General features: G+C 42.7%; 1 protein-coding gene across 2 annotated transcripts in view; it reads left to right on the top strand.

Moving 5' to 3' along the window:
- BCL2 (BCL2 apoptosis regulator) overlaps positions 1-26372 on the top strand; it is an 86707-nt gene that overhangs the window by 52009 nt on the left and 8326 nt on the right. Inside the window, exon 2 of one of the 2 annotated variants that reach the window (XM_062569859.1) lies at positions 13509-13694. The exons of the other annotated variant lie outside the window; for it this stretch is intronic. Within the exon in view, the coding sequence (XP_062425843.1) occupies positions 13509-13538 (30 nt within the window). The 3' untranslated portion in view covers positions 13539-13694. Of the gene's footprint in view, positions 1-13508; positions 13695-26372 lie in introns of those variants that run through there. 2 annotated transcript variants of the gene reach the window in all.

Here is a 26372-nt window from a genome sequence, read left to right as displayed (position 1 = left end):
CAGGGAACAGATGCGCTTTTGGGCACCCAGCCCTTCTTCATGCTATGCACGCGGGATCTCGGGATTCTTCCTGGGTGAGTGCATCTGTTGCTAGATCGTGGGGCTTGTTTCTCTTTCTGTCTCAATAAATTAGCCGTGATCTGTGGAAACCCTGCAGCAGGAGAGGCTTGCCACATTTTCACCTCAGAATAACCCATAATGTTGTGTTTGGAGCAAAGGGAGGTGGTGGGCTGCAATCCCCTCAGCTCAAGAGAGGAATGATCCCAGCTCTTCCCATCTCACTGCAGAATGGGGAAAGTCTAGGTCACCTGGATCAAATCAGGGGAGTAATTTTGGAAGGAAAATGAATGTGCATGCCTCTCTATTTTTTAACTATTATTATTATTATTATTATTTGAAGGAAAGCAAGTGCTTCCAAATGTAGGAATCTGAATTCCACAAGGATGGAGATATTGCTCTGCAATGCTGAGTTAACACTCTTTGGCCCTGGAGTGAGGGCGCTGTTCATCTTCTACATTTTCCCTGGGCTAGCTCAAATAGCTCTTTGTTCAGCCAGTTGATTTTCACTTTCTTAGATGTTTAAATCTCCCTCTGTTCTGAATAAAGAAACCCAAGTGCCAAATGTGGCTTGGCCAGGCTGTGCCCTAAGTGCTAGGGGCTGTCATGGCTAAATCCTCTTGCAGGCTAGGTGGGTAGGCATGAGTACTGCAGTGCCCGAGGCTGATGAGAAAGAGTCTGTGGCTTTGGCACTTTTGGTTTGGGTATGTGAAAGAAGATTAACTTAGTTATAAGGAATCTTTCTCAGGATCTTCAGGCCACAGTGCTTCATTTTTCTAGTGGCAGGCCCAGAGCAAACCATGCAATTTCTAAAGCTGATGAAACTTCAGGTTCCTTACAAAACCCTTCAGCCTTCAGTCATATGTTAAAATGTATACTTGCCTCTGAACCCCAACATATCAGCCCAGCAGCTATAGCCCTCCTCTTACAATGTCTGCCAGGCTCTTCCTACTCACAGAAATTCCACTTTTGCCTGTCAGTTGCCAAACACTGGTGGCCTCACTGGGTTTTTATATTTTTCCCATTGATGAAGAGAGCCTCAAGTAGAAACTCTGATAGTAATAAACATTCTCATGTCCTCTCCCTTGCCATGCACTTCTCCTTAACAGCAGATGGTCTCCTTTCCCTGCAGAGGGCTTTATGAGTCAGCTGAATGCTTTATGAGTCTGTTGGAGTGCTCACATACCTTCCAAACAGGGCTTTGTAAATACCATACTTTGTTTTTTGCAGAACAGCCAAGTAAAACTTATCTGTTTATGATGTGATACCTTTAGATGTCCCTAAATACCTTCTAACTTTCATTAGCTAGGGCTTTGCTGAGGCTAGTGCAGTTCCTCTGCCAGCAGACTGATCGCAGTGTGGCTTTCCATGCCTTCTACCTCTGGAAGAAAAGCAAGTCTTGCATTGCCACCTACCAACTGGCCAGGAGAGAGTTAGCTGGACTGTAGTTAACAGTGTTTCTGATCTCTGAGAAAGAATAAGAATCTCCTTAGGTTCATAGAGGTTAGGGTCACAGCAACTATGAACTCATCTAGCTTGCTTGTCTGTGCGTCATGCTCAAGTTTCACCCACATGTTCCTTTGCACCCAGAAGATTTTATATTGCTGTGTTTCAGGCCATGAAGAAAAGGGAAGATGCAAGTGTCACCAATATCAGTGGGCCCAGAAATATAGGTCAGATGATTGCAGTAGCTAGGTGCCCTGTGGTAGGCTCATTTTCCATCCACAGATCATTTTGGTGGTTCTCCCTTGAACTCTAGTGGTGTTTTCTCCTGTCTCACTGAGCAGTGGTGCATTTCCAAGCACAGGACGTGATTTGTTGGTACTGTATGAGGCAGCAATGCACAGGCTTCGGGCTAGCTGTGGGTCCAGAAAAAGGAGAGCAAGTTAAGACAGAAACAAACTAGTTTAGCAAGAGTTTCATTGTGCCTGGTCCCGAACAAGGCACCATCAGCAGCACTGTGCTGCACCGTGCCACGCTGCCCTGAGCAATCTCATGTGTGGTGCCCAGATGTGTTACTTCCCCTTGGGATAACCTCAAATTCGCTTCACTGGACTGGGACCGCAGAAGCAGGCCTTTGGCTTTTTATACCAGGCACCTATGTTGATTTTTTAAATTCTTTACTAACCAAATTTGTCTCTTTTTTATATATATATCCATCGTTTACACTTGTAGGTTTTATCACTGTTTCTGTCTCTCTCTCTCTCTCTTTTTTTATTTTTTTAAGTAGAAATGTCCCTTTATCTAGACTGATGGCTTCGGGGGGGGGGGGGGGAGGGGTGCTTGAACTCACCGGTGGAATTGTGAATTTCTTTTTATACTCTTTATAATACTCTATATCTGTTAATCCTTTCTATTGCTAATTTATGCTGCCAGTCAGATATGCTAGTGCTGTAAGTTTTGGGAAACTGACACATTTAAGTTTCTGTCTTACATTTCCCTAGGTGATGTTTTATTCTGTTTGATCCCAGTAGGGCCATCTTTGTGCACAGCCACCTGCTAATTCTTAAATCTTTTTTTTTTTCCTTTCCTTTTTTTTTTTTTTTTTTTTTTTTTTTTTTGTCCCTCTGAGTTAGGGCAGTACTGATCTAAAGTATGCTGGGTGCACAACTTCCTAGGTAAGATATTTTTTTGAATGACCACTTGAGCTATCCAGCAAATATCTCTGAGGCTGAAGTCACCAGCATTATTAATTCCTCTTTCTACACATTACAAACAGATGGTTAAGGAGATGTTCCTTCCATTCACTAGCAGAATTTGTTCTGTAACAGATGCCTGCCAGCTGCCATTCCCTGCCCTGCTGCATGATTTTATAGAGCTAACAAGATTAAGAAACTGTTGAAATTGATTTTTGCTTCTAAATACAGCAGATCTGATTCTGAAAATGTGCAGCGGGCCCTATCTCAGGTGGTGCAAACTGGCACAACTCCAGTGAAAAATCAGTGGAGCTGAACCACTTTACGTCAGCTAAGGCTCTAACTTAAAGAGCAGTTCTCTCAAATGAAAACGTCGTCATTAAGAGTTCGACAACAAAAGAAGTTTCCCCAAGTAGAACAGCAGTGCAAAAGCCAGCAGAGCAGAGTTTGGGACAGTTTAAAAACTACCCTTCACTCGGTTCAGATTTGCTGGTATTTCTTGGAAACTGTCTTTCACTGGAAACTCCAGCACATCAAGTAGCTTATTGCTCAGCCTTGGTGCCAGGGCAGAAGGTTGTTTTGCAGCCTTTTAACTTGCTCGCTAATGAATCAACACTTCCCACCTGTAGCCACCAGGGCTTAAAAATACAAAACCTCCCAGACTGAAATCCTTCTGCCGATAAAAATCAAAAATGAACTCAGCGTGTAACTGTGGAAGAATGCAGATGTATATTTTGAGAATCCATGGTTGGGCTTTGAACAATCAGATGAGTATTAAGAGAAAAAAAATGCAGTAGTTTAAAAATAACAGATCTACTGCATGGCAGCCATAAAAGGAAATTTTAAGGAAAGGAACAGAAAATCATGCCAGACTAATGCATTAGGAACAGCAGTTGATACGGCATATACAGATGACAACATACATATCCCCTTCCACTCCAAGATGCATACAAGAACCATATGGAAACAGCCTGGGCATACTGTTGAAACTCTTAGCACAGTGTTTGCACATCTCTTTATCACTACAAGCTTTTGCTGAATGTTACTGCTGTTGCTTATATCTCCAGCCCAAATCTAAACTCTGGTCAAAGCTTCAGCAGTGCTCAACAGGACAAATCAACTTAAAGCCCTTACAGGCGGCTCAAAATCATCTGCGATCTGACAGATTTGAATAGTGAAAAAGGTGCCGTTCAGCATGACCTTTCCTTCCACGCTGCTCGCGCAGCTCTTTTCTTGTGGCTGGATTTTTGAGTCTCTGGTGTCTCCCAGGTCTCAGTGCCAGTTGCCCTGCATTTGCTGCAGCCATCCCACCAGGCTAGTTTAGAGTCATTTACAGTCTCCCCTCTGTCTTGTAACCAGACTGAAAGACAGCGCTGAGCGTCCGCAGCAGCCCCCAGCTAGCCGAACGCGCTCACAGGCTTCCGAAGCGCCGCGTTCCCGAGGGAGCATGACTCTGAGATCTTTGGTCTTTGACCTAATCGGCAAATGGTGCAGGCGTGCCGCAAAAGTCCCCTACCATCACCACCACTCAGCCCCAGCCCATCTTAAATCACTGTTTGTCAGCTGCCTAGATCAAAAGTCCTTTGTGAAGAGCACAGTTACTCCTCTATAACTGATCTACATGGATCAGGTCATCAGCTGCTCATGAGTGGTTCTTTTTTGTTTTTCTTCTTTTTTTTTCTCTAAAAAAAGAAAGTGATGTGAATTCATGTAGAAAATAAGTACTCTTATACTTCTAACTTAGTTATCTAAAGAGGAGCCTTATTAGACTATGTGTAATCTCTAATGATGGCTCTTCATCTGGGAGGATGAGTTTGCCTACTAGAGAGTAGGTATCTCCATAGGTTACAGCCATCAGATTAAGCGAAAAATCAAAACACTTCCTTTTCCATAAGTCCAAAGAACAATCTCCGAATCATTTAGCCTTTCTGCAAGGTGACTTTGAAAGCCATATCCTGTGCCCCAGCAAAGAAATCTCTGTGCGTGACGTACAGCTGTGACAGTCTCCGGAGAATTTTGTCCAAGCCAAGAAACGAAGAGCCCTGCCTAATGGGGTCACAGGCTGCTAATGAAGTTGCACGTTCATAAACTACAGCTCCACCCCTCAAGGGAGACTGCTCCTTCATCTCTGCTGTGGGAGTCAGGGTTGGTCTGTGTCAGAACAGCTCATGGGACCTACGCAAGTTGCTGGAGGCAATCTGCCATGTGGGCTTTCCTCCCGCCACAGATCAGGTTCTTCCTTCCTTTCCAAATCGAATTGAGCACAATTTTAATTTTGGTGCCTATGTTAATTTGTCAGCTGTAGCCAAATGAGGCAGGAGTTATTCAGGCCTTTTTTTTCCTCCTGTGGAGGATCAAACAACAAATCTGTTTAAGGAATCCCGTATGGAGAAGCCTAAAAGGAAGATTATGAATTTTCAAAGCAGTGGCCTTGTAAACCAGGCATCTCTGCAGAATCTATGGAGCAAGAGCTCATTAGGAATAATTATGTAAAACCTGGCTGAAATCTCTGTAGCTATTCTGACTTACACCAGATGAAGATCTGATCCATTCACCTAGTTTTACATCCAGGCGCACACTCTTTGGGGTATAGGCATGATTTTCTCCACGTGCCGTAACCATTGCTTTGCACTGTGACAAGCAAGTGTTTATTGGGCTTTGCATGGCTCAGCATGAGCTTGTAAAGCTTTTCTTTGTAGCATTTATTTTGCCATAAATGATGTATATTTTGGTGTTTTTGCTAGTATTTTTTTAAGCTCTAGGTCACTCATTTCTGAGGCACCAATGTGACATCTTAGGAAAAATAACTTCCACTTACCCAGTACTAACCTGTCATGTTAACTTTATTTCCTTCAAAGTGTACTGAGAGCAAACTATTTCTTCCTACATGTGCTTTTCAGCTACATGCCTTTTCCGAAAGGCTGGTGAAATGCTTGTGTCATGGAAAAAACAACATCCAGAAAATAAAATCCAGGTACACAGAAAATAAAGCAAAGAGATGCAATGGATCAGGCTTAATTGAATACTTAACAGGTTCAGACTAGCCTGAGCTTATGTTAACTGAACCACTGAACCCATCCATGCTGAACAAATGTGGAGCATTTTGGATACGTGGTTAAATACACTTTAGTGTGATGTTTTTTCATCTGTAAGTATTAACACTTGACTACTTGGGCCACCTCACTGAAGGTTACTGCACAACATGGGCAGAAGCGAGGGGCTGCCGAGGCAGATCTGAACCCAGGCAAAGCAAACTGTTTTCAGGTTTTTTTTGAATAGGAAAATTCTCCTTTGACTCTGCAGATGCAGTTGAGGATGCTCCCAGGCACTTGTTCTTTTTTTCGCAAATATTTGTCCTGAGAAACAGGTGTTTGGGGTATTCTCAGAATTTCGTGTGACTCAGAGGCAGGAGGACAAGCAGATGACTTTGCCATCTCCGAAGGGCTCTACTCTTTCATGCCTCTGATGTCACGCTCACGCGATGCTGCTTTTGCTTTCTAACGAGTCAGTGTTTCAAGCAGCACGGGGATGGCCTCAGAAATCTCATCCTCACTGAAAATTATGCTTCTAAGACTGAGAGCACTGTCTCTGCTAACAGGGTGTGCGGTGTAGCTGTTGGTCATCTACAGGACTTTGTGCCAGAGAATAGTTTCTCCTTTTGACCTGGGCAGGGGGGAACCTACATACACTAGTATGCTCTGATAGTTGATAATGTGTCTATCCTAGATGATTGCAAGACAATTCATATCCTTATTGTTTCTAGAATTAATTTAGGATTCTTTAAAGCAATCCACAGAAAAACAATAGTGCATAGTTAAAATTTAAGCTCATGGTTATTATAGTATCCCTGGCTCTGGCAGGCAAATCAGCAACACTGTAGTTCAGCATTTTCTGGATTGTAGGGATCTATCTGCTGGCTTAGGCTTTGCTAAAACACAAGTAGTATTTACAATTGCACTTGGCCGTGAGCTGCTGCTTTTTGATGAAGTCCAAATGTTAGAGTTGTAATTACTGTGAATATTGCATCCTGCAATCTCTAGAAGCTTGATCTCAACACGCATTGGGTTGGTCTTCAAAAACAATGTGCTAGTGCCGCAATGGAGTCTTTAAGGAGTCTTCACATTGCTCCAAGTTATGCAGCGAGCCTCCAACTCCACTGTCGCCTCTTGAGGCTGTTTCATTTGGCCTTCAAGAACCATATTAGACATGACTGGAGACTGATCTGTAGCGTGATATTGGCATAGGCATAAAATGTGGGATTCATCCTCTTCCAGTGACTAATTTAAATATTTTGTACAAAAATGGAAAAGCTTTGATAAGAGAGAGACCCACTTACAAAGATATATCCACCTGCAGAGCTAGTGAGAGCAGTCTTGTAGGATAGCAGGCAAGGAGGAATGGACCTGGGCTTGCCCCGTGTTCCCCTGAGTTGTTCGGGTTAACCGAGCAGAGGGAGAGTAGTAGCACTAGGATAATAAAAGTTGCAAGGCCTGATCCTGATGGTGATCCATGTGAGTGTATACCAAGTCAAACCAGAGCAAATCAAGATAAGCAGCCTGCACCTGGAGTCCTAGGAAAATACTACAGGTACAAAACTAGGACTTCAGTGCTAGGCAGTGACTGAGAGGCGGTCCCTATATTCAGACTGACATGCCTAAAATGACAGCTAAATGGGTGGCTCTGTTTATGGGTTTGCATGCCTAAATTATGCTCTTCAGCAGTAATTTCAAGGGTTCAGCCTTACCTGCTTAAAGCCCTCAGCTGCCAGTTACTAAGCCTTCCTCAGAGATGGATGATTGACAAGTCTCAGGTCAAAACAACACTTGCAATCTATTGGACTCAGTAGATGAAAACTGAAGATAAAACCACAGCTGAATATTTGGGCTAGACTATTAGGAAATTAGCTAATAAAATACCTAAGTAAGCTGAGGTGAAATTACTTTTGAAGGAAACCGAGTAGACAGAGACACCTCTGTAAACATAGCTCAAACTTCAGGGTCTGGAGGCAGATAATGGAGGCTTTTTTCTGCTGGGTAATACAGTGTGTGCTCACAACAAATATATTTGGACAAACATGGAAGCTACGTGATGCTGATGGGTTTTTTTTCCCCCTCCATAAGCAATTTGGTAAGATTTTCTGTAAAACTTGATTAGCAGCAGCCCTTCTATAACGGGTATTTTGTGAATTTCCTATGCTAAACATACCGTCTTACAAACATGCATAAAAAAGGACGCGTAACAGATTCTTACAGCACTGACAGGTAAGTTCATTTGTGAGAAAAAAAATCCCCGAAAACTAAACAGGTCTTAAAATACTTTTCTCTAGATTTTATTTTTGCACTGTATTCTGAGTTTGACACCATAAAAAATTTTCAGCTAAAGATAGAGGGTATTTTATATAGAGCTGCTTGCTCTTTTTCTCCTGAGTGTGCCCGCGTATGCATTCATACATATAGCTGAGAGAAGAAAAAGATGAAACGCCTTTTTTAGCTTCAGAATAAGCTGAAATTTAAGTGAAGCCAAAGACGACTTTGGCAGCGCATTCTGCATATGCAGGTAGGGTCCCATTTCCAGTTTGGTCTATAAACAGACTCCTTTTTTCCATTATTTAAAATTGCTCAGCTGCTTCTCTGAAAGAAAACAGCGAAGGCAATTGAATACAGCTTTGGTCATGCAACTGGCTCTGCTCTCAAAAGCTAGTTCATATTTGATGCTGTCCTAGTTTTTTCTCTTCTCAGTCCTATAAAGATCTTTTGCAGAGTTAAAGAAATTCCATTTAATGAGCTTTGGAATCAGTGTGTAGGCAAAAAAAGTGTAGTATATAGTGCACTATTATAAAATTCTGTGTAAATGTTTACATACCCTTTAATGTCGCCTCATGTGCAGTTAAGCTGTTGGGGTTTTTTGCTGCTGTTTTTCTAATCGTCATTTGGCCATTTCAAGCATGACTAACACATTTTGAATTATTTTTAAACTTCCAAAATCTTCTGTGTAAAATCAGTACACGAAGGTGCAGGTGGCTGATCTAACTTCAAAGGATTAATGTGCTGAGGAGGCCTAGGACTTTCCGGCTGTATTTCTGTGTTTGAGGTTCTTAAAATGCCACTGAGTTATCCTGAACTTAGACTAACGCCGTGGCTGCAGTGGCGCTGATTAACCATAGTGTGAAAGAGAGGAATTCAGGCTGAAGGGTCTAATATAGGGATTTTTGTTTTCCTCTCCTGTAATCTTTACTCTGCCAGGCACCAGCAAAGATACGGGTTGCTGCGTATTCTTGTTACACCTTATCTAAATATATTGATCAGTTCCTCCAAACTCTTATCTGTTTGCTCAGCGATGACTCGTTTTCCTTCACGCCGTGATTGTCAGGAGCTGAATGGAGACTGCAGTATGAAGTGTATCAATGGGCTATTTAAAACTGACTGACACCATGACCGATTTCTCTCTTTCTTTCCTTTTTTTTTTTTTTTTTTTAAGAGGGTGAAAGGCTAGGTGTTTGACCTCCGCAAACCTTGCTACTCATGAAGGCAGCATTAGGAATGGAAGGCAGAAAGTGTAATTCAGGCAGTAGGGCCACCTGGTCTACAAATATAATAAACATCAGCTATTGCAACTCTTTCATCACCACGTGCGTCAGTGAAGTGCAAACTGGAAAATTTATGATGGTGAATGGAAATCTTAAATCAATGTGAAGGTGCTATCAGTTTCCAGAATTAGGCTGGCTTCACTTGCCCCCAACCTTTTTACTCCCAGTAAAGAACACCTTCCAAGGTGAAGTCCCCCTCATAACAGAGATACTATTTCATGTCAGATTATTTTTCCCATGCAGAAACCATCTGGTCCCACTAGCTTTTACGCTGGATTGGTGTGGGTGCTACACCGTGTGAGGGTCAGGGCTGCCCCCCGGGCATGTCCCCAGCCCCGCAGCACCAGCCTGGTGCGTGCGGTTGGCCCCGCGGTTTCTGTGCAGTCCCCACCCCGGGCTCCAGCACCAGTCGATTTGACATGCCACCTTTGCATAAAACCCTCCCAGCCTGCGCCTGCGTGCGCTCCGGCTGAGCACTGCTGCTCGTGACGGTGGTGGCGGGAGCTGAGGCAGGGGCATGGCTTGGGCTTGTGTCACAGCTGGGCCAGACTCGGTCAGGGATGCATCATTTCTGTGTAGGACTTGGTAATACTTGCTTGTAAATGCAGCTGTGGATAAACACCGATAGGTGAACGTTGCGCTTAGGGCATGTGGCGGCAGCCTACCTTTGGCCAAGCCATGCAATGCCCTTTGCAGGCTTTACATGGTGAAGTGGTTAAGGCACTCTTCTGTGCTGAAGGGCTGGATTCAATAAAATATTTCTGGGGCAAGTTAGCATAGCCTGTTGTAGTGTAGTATGTCAGGCAGATCTTCCCCCCCCCCCTTTTCTTTTCTTTTCTTTTCTTTTCTTTTCTTTTCTTTTCTTTTCTTTTCTTTTCTTTTCTTTTCTTTTCTTTTCTTTTCTTTTTCTTTCCCTTCTAAATTTAAATTAAGTGCAGCTGGCTGCCTCCAATGCTATTAACAATGGCACTTCTTCCCCTGTGACAGGGTAACATTTAAAATAGAGAAAGTCAATGGAGGGGGCTGATAAAAGTTTGCCCCATGCCCATTCCTATAGGGGAAGTTTCACCATAGTGAACATTTAAGTAGCAGGCAACTACGAATATGAATGTCACTGGGTTTTGCACACTGTCACTCATCGGCGGGTAACTCCAGGCGGGCGTCACCTGAGGGACGTGCTGGATCTCACAGACTTTGGCCAGCATGCCTCACCAAGATGCTGGGGTAGCCACGAACCAACAAAACTAGGAAAAAGGGGGAAGGCTCCACAGATGGTATTGAGCGTTGTGCCCCGGTGGGACTCCTGCGTACTCCTTTTGGTGGCTAATGGAGAGATGGAGCCGGTCAGCAGGTTTCAATTTCAGATTTGCTCTCTGAATTGCTCATGCAGCCTGGATGAGGCACCTAAATGCAATTCTCTGAGCATCAGTCTTTCTGTCTGTATCAAGGAGAAGGAATAGGACTTGCCTATCTTGTTGGATGGAGAGTATTTAATCGGAGCAACAACATTATTATTTCCAAGGTACTGTGAAACGATTCTTTTTTTACAGAAACAGGTCCATTTGGACTTTTCTGTTGTGCAGCTTCCTCAAGGTGCATGTGCTTTTACACAATTCAGCCTGAATTCTTAATCGGGCAGCAACACCGTGTGTCTGCGTTGGGGTGCTGTTTTGACTAACCGCGATGCCGGGCTCAATCCAGGACGTGCTCAGCTGCAAGCTTCCTTGCACTTCAGTGGCCTTTGCAGCAGACGCCGCGTTGCTTTGCATGTACGTGCATCCGTGTGAGTTTTTTTTTTTTTTTTCACTCAAAATGTTTTCAAAGTCTGTACCAGTGTAGGTACGTAGCAGTACAGGTAGGAAGGTGCATCTGGTCCTGCTCTCCATGTCCTCTCCGTCTCCCTGCGGCTGAACAGCCCTTGGTCTCCCGCCGCCATGGGCTGGGGTGGCCGTCAGCCCCGACCAGCAGCGTGCGCCAACCTGCCTTCCCGGCCTTTCGCACTGAAAACTTAGCAACAGCCCTGAAGAGTCTCTGCCGTAAGGGCTGGTTTTTATTTACAAATGTAGAAATGTGATTGCACCCCATCGATGTTTACCAACTATGTATTCCAGCTGAAGCACGAATGAGTCATTTTTACATTGCTCATAGAAAATAAAAAAAGGCTTAAATACCCACAAAATTTGCTTACTCTTCAGGTGTAGCCCCCGGAAGGGTGAGGGCAGCTTCCGCCATATTCTGGTTGGAAATATCGCTCACATGGTAATTGGAAAGTCGAGCAGTCCCTATTAGTGGAAATATGCAAAAAATAGGGAAGAAGACAGGAGGTTAAAAAAATGCTGGAGTACAAAAAGTCTGCTGGAATTTGGTAAGGCCTTTTCATGATGTGTAGCATGATGCCAAATGGTGTTTGTAGAAGAGAGCAGCAAGGATACAGTAGTTCTTTATCCACACAAATATTACGTTAGATTAACATCTTGTCATGCACTAGTGGTTATCTGCAAGTCGATACGGACGATCGTTTTGTTCAGAATAGGCACACACGCACCAAGTATCCAAGATGTGAATCTCAAAATACCCACATGGCCTCAGTCTGCCGCTCCCTCTCTTTCCATTAATGCAACATGACTCACAAGCCTTAAACAACGAAAATTTATCAAAGGGACGAAGAGTGATTTATTGGTGCAGGATGGGATAAGATGTTGTTTTAGAGCAACAAACAGTAACGGCGCTTAGAAGTTAAGTATTGCCAAGGGAGCCCGAGGCGGTGCTGGCTTACTAAATTGGGCAAAATGCAGGGATTTCACCAAATGCAAATGACAATGAACAATACGTATGACTCAATATATCCGCTATGCTTTCAATGTGCAGTCGGAGGGTGGTATAGCTGACCTTTTAAAGTGATGCTTTTCAAACCACATTGTTGTGATTATCAAAGTGTTCATTTCAGAATACAATTTTTGGACCCAATCCTGCTAATATTCTTGTGTATTGTTTGAAGGCTTTTTCCCCCACTGTTTGTAATAAAGCATTTCCAGTCAGCCCCTCGAGTGTCATACTTCTAAGTGTAAGTTCTCCCAGGCTTGGTGCACACCTCTGGAATAGTCAAGTCACGTATGGAATTAACTAAAATAGGTACGATCATGATTTTGTGAGGTCTTCCTGTGTGCCAGAAATAGTCTCCAAGAACAATGCAATAAGAGAAATATTCTGTGCTCTTTAACCTCAGTTTCCTTCTATCTGAGAGCTGTCAGTGGCATCGGTGCCGATTCAGAGTAACTCCCAACGTTGCACTGGAGTTACTCTATTTTAGCAGCACTGTAAGAGAGAGGAAAAAAATGGCATTAAATTTGTGTACAAAGAGTGAGGAGAAAGGCTGGAGCAACTTCGTATTATTGTGCCTCTAACTGTACGGCAGCAGTAACTCCTCTCCAGCTCAGGCCAGCACGCCGTGTGTCAGCCCAAGGCCAGACCAGTGACTGGAGCAAGGCCCCCGCAAGCGCCAGAGGCGGGTGTCCTAGGGATGGGTTTCCTCCCCGTCCTCCCTGAACGAAGCCAAAAAGCAAAACAGGAAAAAAAAAAAAAAAAAGGAGTTTTAAAAAGGCAGCCGTACAGAGCAATACGGCCGCGCAACATGTTCTCGTTACCCCAGTCGTGGCAAGGAGAGGGGCCGGCGCGGCCCCAGCCCCTCGGGACCGGGCGCCCGGCCGGAGCCGAGCGTAGCCCGCTGCCGCCGGCTCCCGGAGCGCTAGTGCCTGCGGTGCCGAGCACGAGGCTGGAGAGCGAAGGGCTAAAGAAGAGAATAATCCTTTCTCGGGTGGAAGATGCCTTATTTTGGTCGTGGGGGTCAGACACAGGCGTGGGAATTCCCCGAGCTGGTTTATTTGCAGATTTGCTCAGTTTCTTTTTCTTTCTTTCTTTCTTTCTTTTTTTCTTTTTCTTTTTCTTTTTTTTTTGACAAATCAGTCTTTTTTTGTAATAATCTCATCTTGAAACTTGAGAGGAAGGGAATGTATGGGTGAGCAGCTACTACCAGTGGGTTCTGGAAACTCCCTTTTTATGATCTCTTTCATTTAGCAGCTGTACTTTTTGATGCTTTCATTGCATTAAAAAGTACTTTGACAATAGTGTCAATAAAGTAACTTAATCTATCCCAGTAAACTTAGCTTCAGCTCACAGTAAGCTTGAAAAAGTTACCACTAATACTAGTATTTGTGACTTACCCACTACAGAAAACAGAGTTTTGCTCTAATACGTCATAAGGAAGAGATGCATCAGATGTGTTAGGACTGAAGAAGACGAAGCTATTTTCCCTTTTCTTCACTGAGGATATTCCTGGTTTAAATACTATTTTAAGAGCTTATATGTGGCATTCAGTGACAGGTAGGTGTAGACAACTTGCTGTAAACAATGGTTTAACATTTATTTTAAAATATCTCTTTATATAAAGCAATGTATGTACTGGTTTAAATCATTCATACCCATCTGGACATGTTTATCAAAATCAGTCCTTGTCTATTGTAAGCCATTTGCTGCCATTGCCACCCACTGGCCAGGGACAAATAACCATCCTGTTACTAACCCAGATCAACACATATCCTGATTAAACAGATGCATCTTCCTACATAGGCAGTTGCTTCCTACACAACATCTTGGCTATAGTGCCAAATCTGGAAAGTTTTGTGTAAAATGTACTGATTTTATCTCAAAAACAGAAGTCATAGTCCAAGAGAGGGATGGCAGGGGGAGGAACATGCTTTACAGACCACAAACTCTGGTCTGGTATTTTCATTCTTATGTTGTTGCTTTATGATGTACTTTTTTTTAAAAAAACAAGAATCTCTTTCTTTTATGTTTCTGTAATACACGGCAGTTTTAGCAATGTGTAATTAAATAATGAAACTGAATTACAGCCTGTAGAGAGCCATTTTTCTTGCACAGGGGTCACCAGAGATGGTAACATTTGGATTAAATGTGAAATTACTACAGGACCATAATAGCTAACCTTATTAATTTCTCCTCATTTCCTTAAAAGTATCAGATAAAGAAAGATTACAGCAATTGCAGCTTAATATTGGCAGGCAAGCAGCATAGTCTCCATTTTTCAAGTGGGAATCCATTTCTATTTCAACTACAGCAGTTTGTGTATTGGTCTGTTCTTTTGCAGTTCACTAATCACATTATCAAGTATTTTGCTGCTGTTGCTGGTTTACCACCTTCCTTCCCAAAGGATTTTAGCCTAATATTCTGGGGATTAGAACAGATTTTAAAAACTGATAGAAAATAATTCTATCTTAGGGGAAATGCTCTTCATTTGTATGCCCATAAACAAAAGGTAAACCAGGCCAACAGAGCTTTCTTTCCCATGCCTTTCTGTCCCACCAGGTGTGCACCAGAAATGCTGAGATAGCCTTCTCTGCAAATGGTTAATCAGAGGCATGGAAAGGCAACAATGTTTGGTCCGCTGCATTGGTAAGGGGGAAGGAGGAGAAGGCCTGAGCAGAACAATTGCATCTTTTGTTTTAAGTTCCTTGGAACAATTCTGCCAGGCAGCTCTTTTTCCCTCTGTTTCATTTTTCGTTGTTATTTTCCTATCTAATTAAAATTCTGCAATGCTGTCATCAAATTGTTGTCCGTTTAAGGTCACAAACAGCTTCTGTCCTAATGAAATATGAATTGCATTAGTTAATTGAATTGTGCACTTATTGTGTGTTGTGAATGGACTGAGCACACTTATATTCTTAATATATACGGAGCATTTTATCAGTCTAGAGAATGTGTGGACACACAAAATGCTGCTATCATTCTTTGCCCCACAATAGGGAGATTTAATTGACAATAGACAGTTTTAAGAATTATTGGTCAAAGGCGAGAATTGTAAGATCTCACACAGGCAACTTCTGGCTGCGATGAGATCGGCTCTTTAGTGGTCTGGGGTCAGGTCACGGTCCCGAGCGGAAAGCTCAAAGAAACCCGTATTATGCATGCTGCCGCTGTGATGTTTGCAAAGAAAGGATGGCTCGAGGAAGAGCAAAGAAGCAGCTGTGGCCCTCTGCAGCAGGCTGCACGGGCTCGTTAGTTATGCAGCTGCTGTGGCCGGGGCCCGAAGCCCACGTTGCAGACCGTGCTCTCCCAGAGCCGCGCAGGGAGCCCGCTCTGCCCCCTCTCTCCGCTGGTGCTGCCCTCATGCTCCCAGTAACAAAACAAGCTGAACATAGACGAGAGAGTTATTTATTTATTTATTTATTTATTTGTCTCTGATCTGTGGAAAGATTCAATTTAGCATGCTGAGGACCTGGCTAAAGTCAAAGGAAAACGGGGAAACTCCTTCTGCTGACCTCAAAGCTGTGCGTGAAATGGGTGCTTGCACAAAAGTGCAGACTCCAACACTCAGCATCCGTAACGCATCTGTAGCCACTGGATGGTGGACTCTCCTAACGAACCAGGCCGTTTCAGAGGCTGGTCATTAGCGGGGAGACCAGCAGCTGGGAACCCAACTTAATTCCGTTACACAGGTCTTGATTTTTCACTTAGTAGTTCACTCTGTTAGCAATATATATACCTACATATATATACATATATATATATATAAAAAACAGTGCTTAGTCCTTAGATTTATTTATAGAGAAAAAGTGTACTTGAATTCTGCATAATACTTATGTAATATAATAGATCGGAATATAGTACCTTCCAGTTACTCTGCAACTTGACAGATGTTGATAGATATCTATTGTTTGTGCGGATAGATACCCATTGTTCTGCCAAATAATGCCTCCGCTAGCTTGGAAAGATATTTCATTCAGCAGTAGGCTGAAAGGAAAGATGAGCAATGTTCCGGTTGAAGAATAGTTGAGAAATTTCTTTTCATTATTTCACGGTCGAATTTGAGGAGATATACAAACACAAATGGAGGCTTTTATTTTACTACAGTAACCTAGTGCAGGGATAATACAACCCACTGAGATAAACTGAGCTAAAAATGATTTGCTGTGATACATAATTTGCAAAAGAATGCCCCTTCTCGCTAGCGTAGCAGAGAGAGGAGCGTATACCACTGGTCTGAGCAGGCAGGGACAACCTCCTTGTATGGGACTTCCCAGCTCTTGGGCGCAGGCAGAGAAATTAGTAATTCCTAGTGTGGGAAATCCTCCGCAGCTGTGGTAACACTCACCTGCCAGGAACACTCCCCCACAGGTCCCCAGCGACGCATTTCACCACCAGCATCAACAGATGATGAGCTGAGATATGGAGATTAAATGAGACATTTGCACTTGGGTATGTCAGCGAGGAGTTTCCCTATACAGTCAATAGAGGGAGAGAGAGGTTTCTCCAGAGGGCAACTTGGGAAACCTGTGTTAGGCATCTTCTTCTCTGAATCACCTTCTGGAAGGGCTTTTCTCTCTCCATTATTATTATAAATAGTAATTATTATATATAGTGAACTTAAGAGGACCAGCCTCTGGTTGTAGGTGCTGAATAAGTGCTTGGAAGTAGGTGAATTTTGTGCACTCCCCAAGCCCTGTGAGATAAAAATAGCTGCCGTATCTTCTGACTAAGGACTTTCCCACTTGGTGCCCCTTGTCCCTTTGAATTTTCTGGGTTTGCTACAATACCAGCAGCTCAAGCTGAGCGAGTGTTTAATATTCCTGCCCGCATGAGCGAGCGCGCGAGGTGAGTAAGCAGGGGTGGGCGTCTGCGTGGCTCCGGTGAGACACGGCAGTGGGCTGCAGCGACTGAGCGAAAGTGGTGGGCTGGGGTGCGAAAGGTGACTGGCGGTGGTTGGTTAGTGGTCTGGAGAGAGGTGAGTGAAAGTGCTTGAAGGGGCAGGGAGGGGATTTGGGGAGGCCCGGCCGGCCGTGAGAAAGACGCTGCCCAGGGTGCCTTACAGGCGTACGCTCTGCGCGCTGCATTCTCTTCCGCAAGTGCCGTTTTAAGCACTTTATGTCATTAAAAATGTAAACGCGTAATATAGGGATGTATAATTCAAGAGGGGATGAAATGAAAGAGAGATTCAAGGAAGGTTGGAAAATAAACTGTGAGGAGTCCGCGTGGGAGAGGCAAGCACAAGACTAATGCAGCCTTGCAGACTTCAGCGTGGCTTTGGTATCTGTCGTAGCAGCAGCGGGTGCAGTGAGACAGCCTGAGGCGCTGATCCCATGGGTGGATCTCCGTGAGGACACCCACGTCAGGCCAAGAGCTTGGTGGAGCCCTACTTGCCCCAGTGCCACCAGCTGCTGCCATGGCCAGGGCTGCCCTGGGGGCTCCTGCTGCTGGGGGTCTTCACCGTTGTGGTCTCCCCACCAGCAGCCGCCTCCGCCAGCCCCACATGGCACGGGGAGGCCACTCCTGGTGGCGAAGGACATCTGTCAGGCCAGCGCCTGGGAGCCTGCTCGCCCCACTGTAATGAATTCAATTTTTTTTAAAAAAAACACAGTCAAGTATATTTGGACAAAAGAGCAAAGGCAGCCGTATGTGACCAGTAGTATTTCACACTCTGGCACAGATTTGGATTAGGTATTGTTAGCAGGGAGGTGGGGGTGGCCTTGGTTTTGATTAAGTAAATAACGTGGCTATCTTTTTTTAATTCACCCTCATTCTTTTACGTTACTGTCATTACATGTTTAATTACTATCCATTTGGACAAAGCACATGGACAAAAACAAAAGGTTCTTCTGTTTACTTTGGGTTTTCAGTAGACAGCTTTTGAAAGTGTTTCATTTTAAAATTAAAGAACTTGTCCATGGAAATCTTTTTTAAAATCTTTCTTGTACTTCTCTTTTTAATTTTCTGTTATGACTAATGTTTATCTTCTACCAATTTTTTGAATATTAAAAGGTAACATTATTTTTTTTATCTAAAAATAAAACATACTATTTTTTTAAAATTAAAGGTACTATACGTTGCTTATTTTTTAATTTTCTGCATAAATCTTAGTTTAGGATGCCACGATTTTTGTCTCAATCATAGCCGTTTTAGTTAAACGTACACTAAAAGATTTAAACAATTTTCTCAAATGCCTGAAAGACACAAAACTCTCCTGCTCAACTAATACAAAATTATTAAAAACTGTCCTTCTTCACTAAAATAGCAGTCTACCCTGTCCAGAATGTGCCTGTGCTCAGCACCACCTGCTTCAGATGAAGGTGAAGAAATGCCCCAAGAGGCAGATGCAGGATAATCTTCTCCCCCAGCCCTCCCTCCTACCCTGCATACTCCCCATGAAGACCTCACACTAATCCCAAGAAGTCAGAGATTGAATTAATCTTTCAAGCAGAAGGCTTCCAATTTTTGTTGTTGTTATTATTATTATTATTATTTGGATTAACTGTCACAGCTTTTGTTTTCCATTGAAATGTTCAATTCTTCTTTGAAGCTGGCTGAACGCATTGTCTCAGCATCCTGTAGCAATGAACCTGATGGTCAAATTGTGGATCTCGTGCAAAAGTACTTCCTCTTATCAGCTTTGAATTTCCTGTCTTTCCCCTCTCCTTCTTGCATGAGGACCGTGAGCGCAGAATCTCCATATCTACAGTGTCTCTCCCTGTCACTCAATACTTTTTGTTCAGTTATTTGGTTCCTTACTAATGTGGATCACTCCTGTGATCTCTCTCTCTCTCTCTCCCCCAAAAGATTTTCTTTTTCTTATAGTCTAATTGCTCCTGTCTGAACCTTCTCAAATAAATAGTGCAGAAATTTCAAACACAATTTTCAGAAAAGATTTAAAATATCCCAACAAATTTGAACTAACTGATTATCAGTGACTATTAAATTGGAACATTGGCATTTTAGAAATGAGATTATGAATTTAGCTCCCTCTCTCCTCATTCAGAGTGTCGTTTTGCAATATGTTACTTAGCCCAAGACTCTCAAAGCATGGCATCTGTCTTCAGACGTCCAAAAAAAGAGGTCTCGTGTGAAAACCAGTGTCTATTTTGGTGCCTACTCATGTGTCTAGAAATCTACCTTAAAGGCTTATTTTTTGAAGATCACCACTTTATTAAAATCAAAAGAGAAGAGAGAAAAAGATGGTAACTCTTATTTTGACTAGGGAACAAGTTAAAATATTTTACCTGTTGTTAAGAACCCTTGATTTTATAATGCTCCTACTTCATATGCTAAAACTTTCAAATGTGCTGAAGTCCCATGAATGCCTACGAGAAATTGAGGAAGCTCAGAAGCTGAGCGGTCACGTGGGAGGGGAAGGCAGCTCTTCGATATAACTTGGCCAATCTTTCGTTCGAAGAAGCCAGTCCCCTGATAGAAGAGGAGCCAAGCTACGGACCTGAGGGTCAGATCACCTCCATGAGCCAGCTTTCGCTGACAAAAACTGCTATTCTTCCGCACCGAAGACGATCGCTCCACAGGGCGGGACGAGGGAGGCGAGACAAATCCCCCCTCCGGCCCCCAGCGCCACGGGGAGTGCAGTCATGAGGAGCACAGACTCAGCAGACTTTTTAATTTCAGCCAAAACCATGGAAATCATAAGACTGGATGAGCTTTTCATATCAGTAAGTAAGAGACTTTCTGGGAACTAATTTGATTTGGCTAGATATAAAACTCTGGTATCCAAGACAAAGCTAATAGCTTTCTCTCAGCTGTTCCCAGTTTCCTAGGCAAGGCTGAGGGAGCAGTGGGAACTCTGCAGCTCTGAGCACTGCCAGAGAAGCCTCTGCAAGAAGGTGGTGTAGCTTAGGAGACAGTGAGGAAACCTTCTGGGAAAAGGAGAGCCTAGAAAACAGAGAGGCTCAAAACCAAAGTAGATGCTGGCAAATAAGCCAGAAGTTATGAGGACCTGGGGAACACATCAGTCGGATGTATCTATTAAACAGATTCGTGTGTGTGACAGCATCTGCCAAGTATTGAGAACATAATGCCAGCTGCAACCATAAGAGAGAAAAGATAAATGCACAAAAGGGAATTTAGTAAAACCGGAAGGTATCAGATAAAGGAGTTTAACAGTAAATATTCAGATAAATGAAACGAGCTTAGAAAAGCAATCAGAATATTTTGCCATGGAGGATGATTTCAATAATAATAGACAATAGGGAAACATTGTTGAACAACATTATATCTACCTACAAGCTGTTCAGGAAAGAAAGGCTGGTCCATAGGGGCAGAGGAGATACTGCTCTATAGAAGAACAGCATAAATGCTATTAGATAAACTTTAAGTGGGAGAGGCCATGCAATTGAATCTCCAAAGACAATCAAGTAAACGCTAAACTAGAAATTCCAAAGAATTTTAACAACTTTTGGAAAATAAAGATATTTAGTAGGACTTGGCTGCTAATATCCAGCCTAAGAAAAGGAAATTGAGTAAGAAATGCTGAACTCAATAGAACTGCTAACAAAATGGTAGTAATAGGGATTTAGGCTACTCCATATACTTGGCCAAACAGAACAGGAGGGACACAGATTAGAAGAGAGGTTTTATGACACCTTAGGTGACAGCATCTTGGAAAAGTGACACCCAAAAGGAGGAAACTAGGCTTAACTCAGATATTAATGACAAAGTGATAGTCGCTGGCTCATTAGTCTTAACATCTAGATGGACCACAAGTTTAATTCAATACATTAGCTTCTATGCTCATCAATCATAAATTTCATCTCTTTGAGGTGATACTATTTTATTTTCTTTAAAAACTATGACATAAGTATGTACTTTAGTATCTAAGAAAGTCAGCAAGGAGCAATTTAATCTTTCTTCTTCTAAATCTAGCCTTAAGAATTGGCCAGGTGTTGGCCTGGAGGAGAGTACTAGACACAGCTTTAGGAGCTGCTGCTCTTCCTGGAAGCCTGGAAGCCTTCAGAGGACTTCTCATGTGGCTCAGCTGCTATCGACTTCTCGATAAAACATACCGACACTGTGCACCAGCCATATATTTAGGATTCACTGAGCAAGGCTGAACTGCAGCTATAGGGTGTCCTGGTATTCCTGCCTTCCCAGCGGGGTTTTTTGTGCTGGCTTCACAGCAAGCCAGGTACAACTGGTATTTGCACCAAATCTTGTTTGAAAAACATACAAAATACGTCTTTCTGCTTGTCTTCACTGCAAGTTACCCCTGTATCACAACAAAACCTGGAGGAGTCCCACTGGCACGACGCCCGCAGTGACTTTGCAATTACATTTGCCTAAGTTACAGTCACCGTTGTGGCAGCCAGCTGCAGTTAAAGCCTGCTGGGACCACAGCTTAAGCACGATTAGCTGGCACAGGGACAATCATGTATTTGTGGATGCTAACTTCAATGCAATAGGCAGGAGCAGGCAGTGTACCAGCAAAAAAAGGCATATCTTGTGTATGCATTCATGGTTTGCAGAAACTATGCAATGTAGCTGTGGGTGCAGGAAAGTGAAAAGTAAAAACAGATATAGTGAATGAGCAAATGTTTTATAACTATAGAAAGAAAGAATCATACAAAGAATAGCTGAAAAAAGATACAAGAAAAGGAAAGCAAGTATGCGAACAGAGAGTGCAAAAGAAAAAAGGAATAAATGTAAGAAAGGGGTGTAAGTTAAGAGGTACTATTCTGGAGTGGACAAAGATGACAAAATTGGAATTAAAAAAATGTACAGTCCAGCAGGTGTGACAACAGGCCCATTAAACACCTCATGGTTTTGTTCCATATACAGGATGCCCATTTGGATGGGAAAAAGGGATATGAAGCAGCAATATGTTTTCTTCCAGCTAAGTGCTGTCTGTGGCCTATGCTAAGAATTTCTTTCTCTTTCTTCTGTTCTTCAAGCTTATTAACAGTTATATGATAATATCACTGGTGACATTGAAGACACTGGGCTTTAATGAATCAATAGATTTATTTCATCTTTAACTAATTTGAACGTCTAATCCTCTTGTTTGTGCAAAGTCTTCTTCCTCTAGGTCAAAGTATTAAATAGGCTCAAGAAGTAAATGAGGAAAACATACCAGAAACCCCATGGGGAACATTTAAATTGAAGTTTTCTAATAGGCAAATCAACTTAGTGTTGTGATCACAGCCTCAGTTCAGTTTCTTCCCCTGCCCCCAACCAACAACACTATGAGTAAAGCTGTGGGAATAAATAGCCAAAAAAAGGAAGGGGGTTTGGTTTTCTTTTAGCTTCTTGGTGCTTGTGTTGCTTTAGACCAGTTTTTATTTTAACTGCTCTTGTTATAAACGTGCAAGAACTTTTAAAGCACGAATTTGTAAAAATCAGACAAACACCCCAAGACGTCAGCCAGCAGCTCTTTCCCCATCTTTAATGGCTGCTTTGCATTCTGCTGTATACTTGTGTTGGTCAGGCATCTGACTTCTTTTAGCAATGTAATTTTTACTGGTGCAAACCCTTGTGTAGACAAAATCTTGCTGATATAAATGTCTTCCAGCAGCATAACATATTTCAGTTAATGAGTCAGAATACACTTTGATATCAGTATGAAAGGTTCCTCCTGGGGGGAGGCTTGCTTCTTTACTGATAGAATGTAGATAAGTGCTGAACTTTTCTCTTCCCTTGCTTAGTCTTCAATAAATCAAACCTGTATCTAGTACCGCTCATCTAGAAATAATACAGCTTTTTGTCATCACCTTTTTGACTGTTGGTCTGCTTCGGCATTCTCAGTTTGATTGTATGCTCATCAGAAAAGGGTATATTTAAAATCCTCTTAAAGCAAAAGTTTTATTTCAGTTGAGAGTAGGCACAGGATCAAATGCTACCGATTTTAAAAGGAAAAGAAAGAAAAATGACTCAAAAGTTTGAAGCTAGCAAATGGCTTATAGCTGCCTGAGACGCTTGTATTTAATATTGAGGAAGTAATGACTTTCTGGCCTCCAGTGGTGAACCTCCTAGACAGACAGACACAGAAGGAATCAAGTTCAAAATGAAGTCTTAATGCTCTGAGCTTCTTGCAAATACTACAATAACATTCTGGCAGACTGGGCTCCCTTGGCTCTCATACTTGCAGCAATCTGAATGTCTCTTTTGGTTTAGCATGATGCTTGACAAGTTTCCCAATCTTACATTATCTGGGAAAGGAAGACCAGAGGAGCTGGTAAGTTCAGGGAGCTTTTGAAGATGCTTCTTCACCAATTTGTTCACAGCAAAGTAGTTTGTGCCCAGGAGAAGTGTCAGGACTGCAGCTCAGACTGCCAGCTTGCAGAGGGTTCAACTGAACTGCATCCAGGCACCACGATGCTCAGTCACCACAGCATGTGTGTGTGGTGTGAGAACCTAGATAGAAGAAGATTAGATAGCAAATCAGACAGAATTTTGCATGTGATTTCCTGAGTTTGTCTCAACTTATAGCAGCAATAGTTAATTATAGAAGGTTCTGAAGGCAGCTCCTGGATGGGTTGTATATCACTTAGATGTTAGGTTCCAGCCATGAATTGCCAGCTGAGCGTTACCGCTGTGGCAGGAAGCTGCTGTGGATGCCAAGCTGACAGAAGCAGTTCTTGTGCCTTCCCCCTCAGGGGTGGGAGTGACAGACACCAGAGATGGAAGATTTGGGGGAGAAGAAGCAGCAGGATGACAGCAACAGCAGGACTCTGGTGCAGAGAGGATCGGGGCGGGCACCAGTCATCATCTACTGAGAGGCAGAATTTACTTATGGTCATCCCTCTGGATTGCTGCTGTACTTCTAGTCCCTTTAATGAATCAATAGATTTATTTCATCTTTAACTAATTTGAACCTCTAATCCTCTTGTTTGTGCAAAGTCCCTCTCTGTCTACTGCACATGAATCCACCCCTTCTGAGAATCACTTTCTCTGACTTTTAAGTAAGAGCAGATTAATATTTTAATGAAATTCTTGAGGTTACTTTGAAGTGAAGGGGTAAGGCAGATTGGCCTTTCCATAGCAGCTGCTGGTACAGGAGTCACTGCACAAGTTGTTATGCAGCAAAGACAGCACCCTCAGACTCGCCGTGTGCAATAAAATCCATCATTTTTTGCTCTGGTAGTACCTCAGCCATGTCTGCATGGGCCAGTGCAGTGCTGCACAGAGGCAGCTGGCTTTGTCTAGACAGTAATTGCATTAGTTTCACAGCAGTGCAAGCTCAGCCCTCTTTCTCTCCATCTCACTGCATTCTGCCCTATAGATTCACCTGCACGTAGAATTTTTTAAAGTAAATGACCAAGTTTAGGCTACATGTTTAACTTGTATGAGTTTTTATCTGCAGTTTCAGATCTGTAAAGTCTTATTTATTTTAGACTGCAGGAAAGCTTTCAAGCACTGATTTTGTCAGTGTTGCATTTGTTTTCTCTTGGCTCATATTACTGATTTCATTTTTTTATTCTTTCGGGAATCTGAAATCTTGCATGAGTGAGTTTCTGCTTACTTGTAAATGCCAACACATCAAGTAATTAACAATCTTTCCTGCTGTAGTTAATGGTCTTCTCCTTCCTAGCAACCTTAGTTCAAGGTCACAATGACGGATTTAAATACTTCATGAATTTGCATCTCATTTTCTGCCCACAGAAACTGTTCATTAAAAGATCCAATTTCCAGTGACATTCTCCCTTTCAAAGGACGTCGACAGGAAATATAAATGCTCAGCCCTTTGTGAATGATCTGCAAGGACATGCAGGCTTATGGAGGAAAAAAAAAAAAAAAAAAAGAAAGAAAGAAAAAAAAGCATCAGTTAACCAAATCCTTTAGTTTCTGTTTTGAGTGACTGGCCAGAGGAATGCGGGCTGTGCTGTATTTCAGCTGTTCCTAAGGGTATGTGTGCCTAACTTGTTGATGGTGGTACTTGAGGCTCTGGTGATAGCTGTGTGGCTGCACTCGAACTGTCATCATCTGGGAGCAGAAGCAGCCCCTGCCTCCTCTGAGGAGCAGCGGGCACTAAACAAAACAAAGAGGGAGCCTTCGTTTCAGAGGACTGGCACTCATAACACCTGCTTTTTGCCAAAAAAGAGAGATTCTAGGTCACCTGAGCTCTCTTCCTGAACTCCCAGCAACTGTTGGGTTGTAAGGAACTGTAAGACTTGCTGCAGCAGTTGCTGCCAGTGTCTGATACTCAGGATAGCGGAGACTTTTGCCCTACAGGATCTGATTGATAGGAGTAAAACTCCATACCCAGAACACCAGCACACCTGCTTGGGAATACAGATCACCAAAACAGGAAAGAAAAACTCACCACTACCTTAAAGTTTTAGCATTATGTTTTTAAAAACTTACTGGTGGCCAAGGTATCTCTTTCAGAGTAAAAATTACTCAGAGTGCACTGTAAATGTACAGACACAGATCAGTGCTGAACATATGGTTAAAATAAATTACAGTCTTATTTTGCAAATAAAAGTTCCTAGGGTCTACATGACAAAGTCTGGCCAGCATAACTATCTCATGGGGAAAAAAAATCACATCCCTAGTCTACAAAGATAACTATTTTGGCATGATTCTCCTCCCCACTATACAGACTTACACCAACTGGAAAAGTCCTTTTGCCAGTATAATGCATATTGTTTGGGAGGTGCTTCAACCATGCTGGCAGAAGTCTGTCAGCTGCTATAAGCCATGTCTCCATTAGGGGATCTGGCCAGAACAGTGATACCAGCAATGCCTCTTTGGCATAGAATAACCCTTTTTCCCCTGCTACTAGTCTCCAACATATTTCAGGTCTAAAGCTTCTCTCTGATAGGAAGCACACAGAATTCATGCCCTTTCTTGTATCAGCAATACATTATTTCTTTATGCTGAGGAATTAAAATATACATATGGGTAGAGGTGTGTTTCTTTCAGACATCCCAGCGGTACTTGCTTTTCTCATGCATGTTGCCTGTTGGTTGTTCTAGTGTTGGTTTTTGGGGTGGAGAGGCCAGAGATTATTTCATTTTATTAAGTCTTCATATTTTGCTTTTGCATGGCAGCATTTGAATAAATCTAACAGTCAGACTTAATGGATTGTACTTGCCTATGCAAATGAATTTGAGAACTGATTTGAATAACAAACCAAAGCCCTTCAGTCTGTTTTTGGATCATATTTTTATACCCTGTCTTTTCCTTGTTTTTTCATATGGTCCCTTTTGGCTCTTACCTGCCAAAGGACTGCCAATGGTAACATTTGCCAAAGGACTTTCTGGATGAACACAAAAATTCAAGATTTACCAGCCACACACAACCTG

Source organism: Rhea pennata, chromosome 2, assembly GCF_028389875.1.
Source record: "Rhea pennata isolate bPtePen1 chromosome 2, bPtePen1.pri, whole genome shotgun sequence".
In the NCBI taxonomy this organism is placed as follows: domain Eukaryota; kingdom Metazoa; phylum Chordata; class Aves; order Rheiformes; family Rheidae; genus Rhea; species Rhea pennata.
The sequence above is the reverse complement of the archived record's forward strand: the minus strand, read 5'-3'. Positions and strand labels throughout refer to the sequence as shown.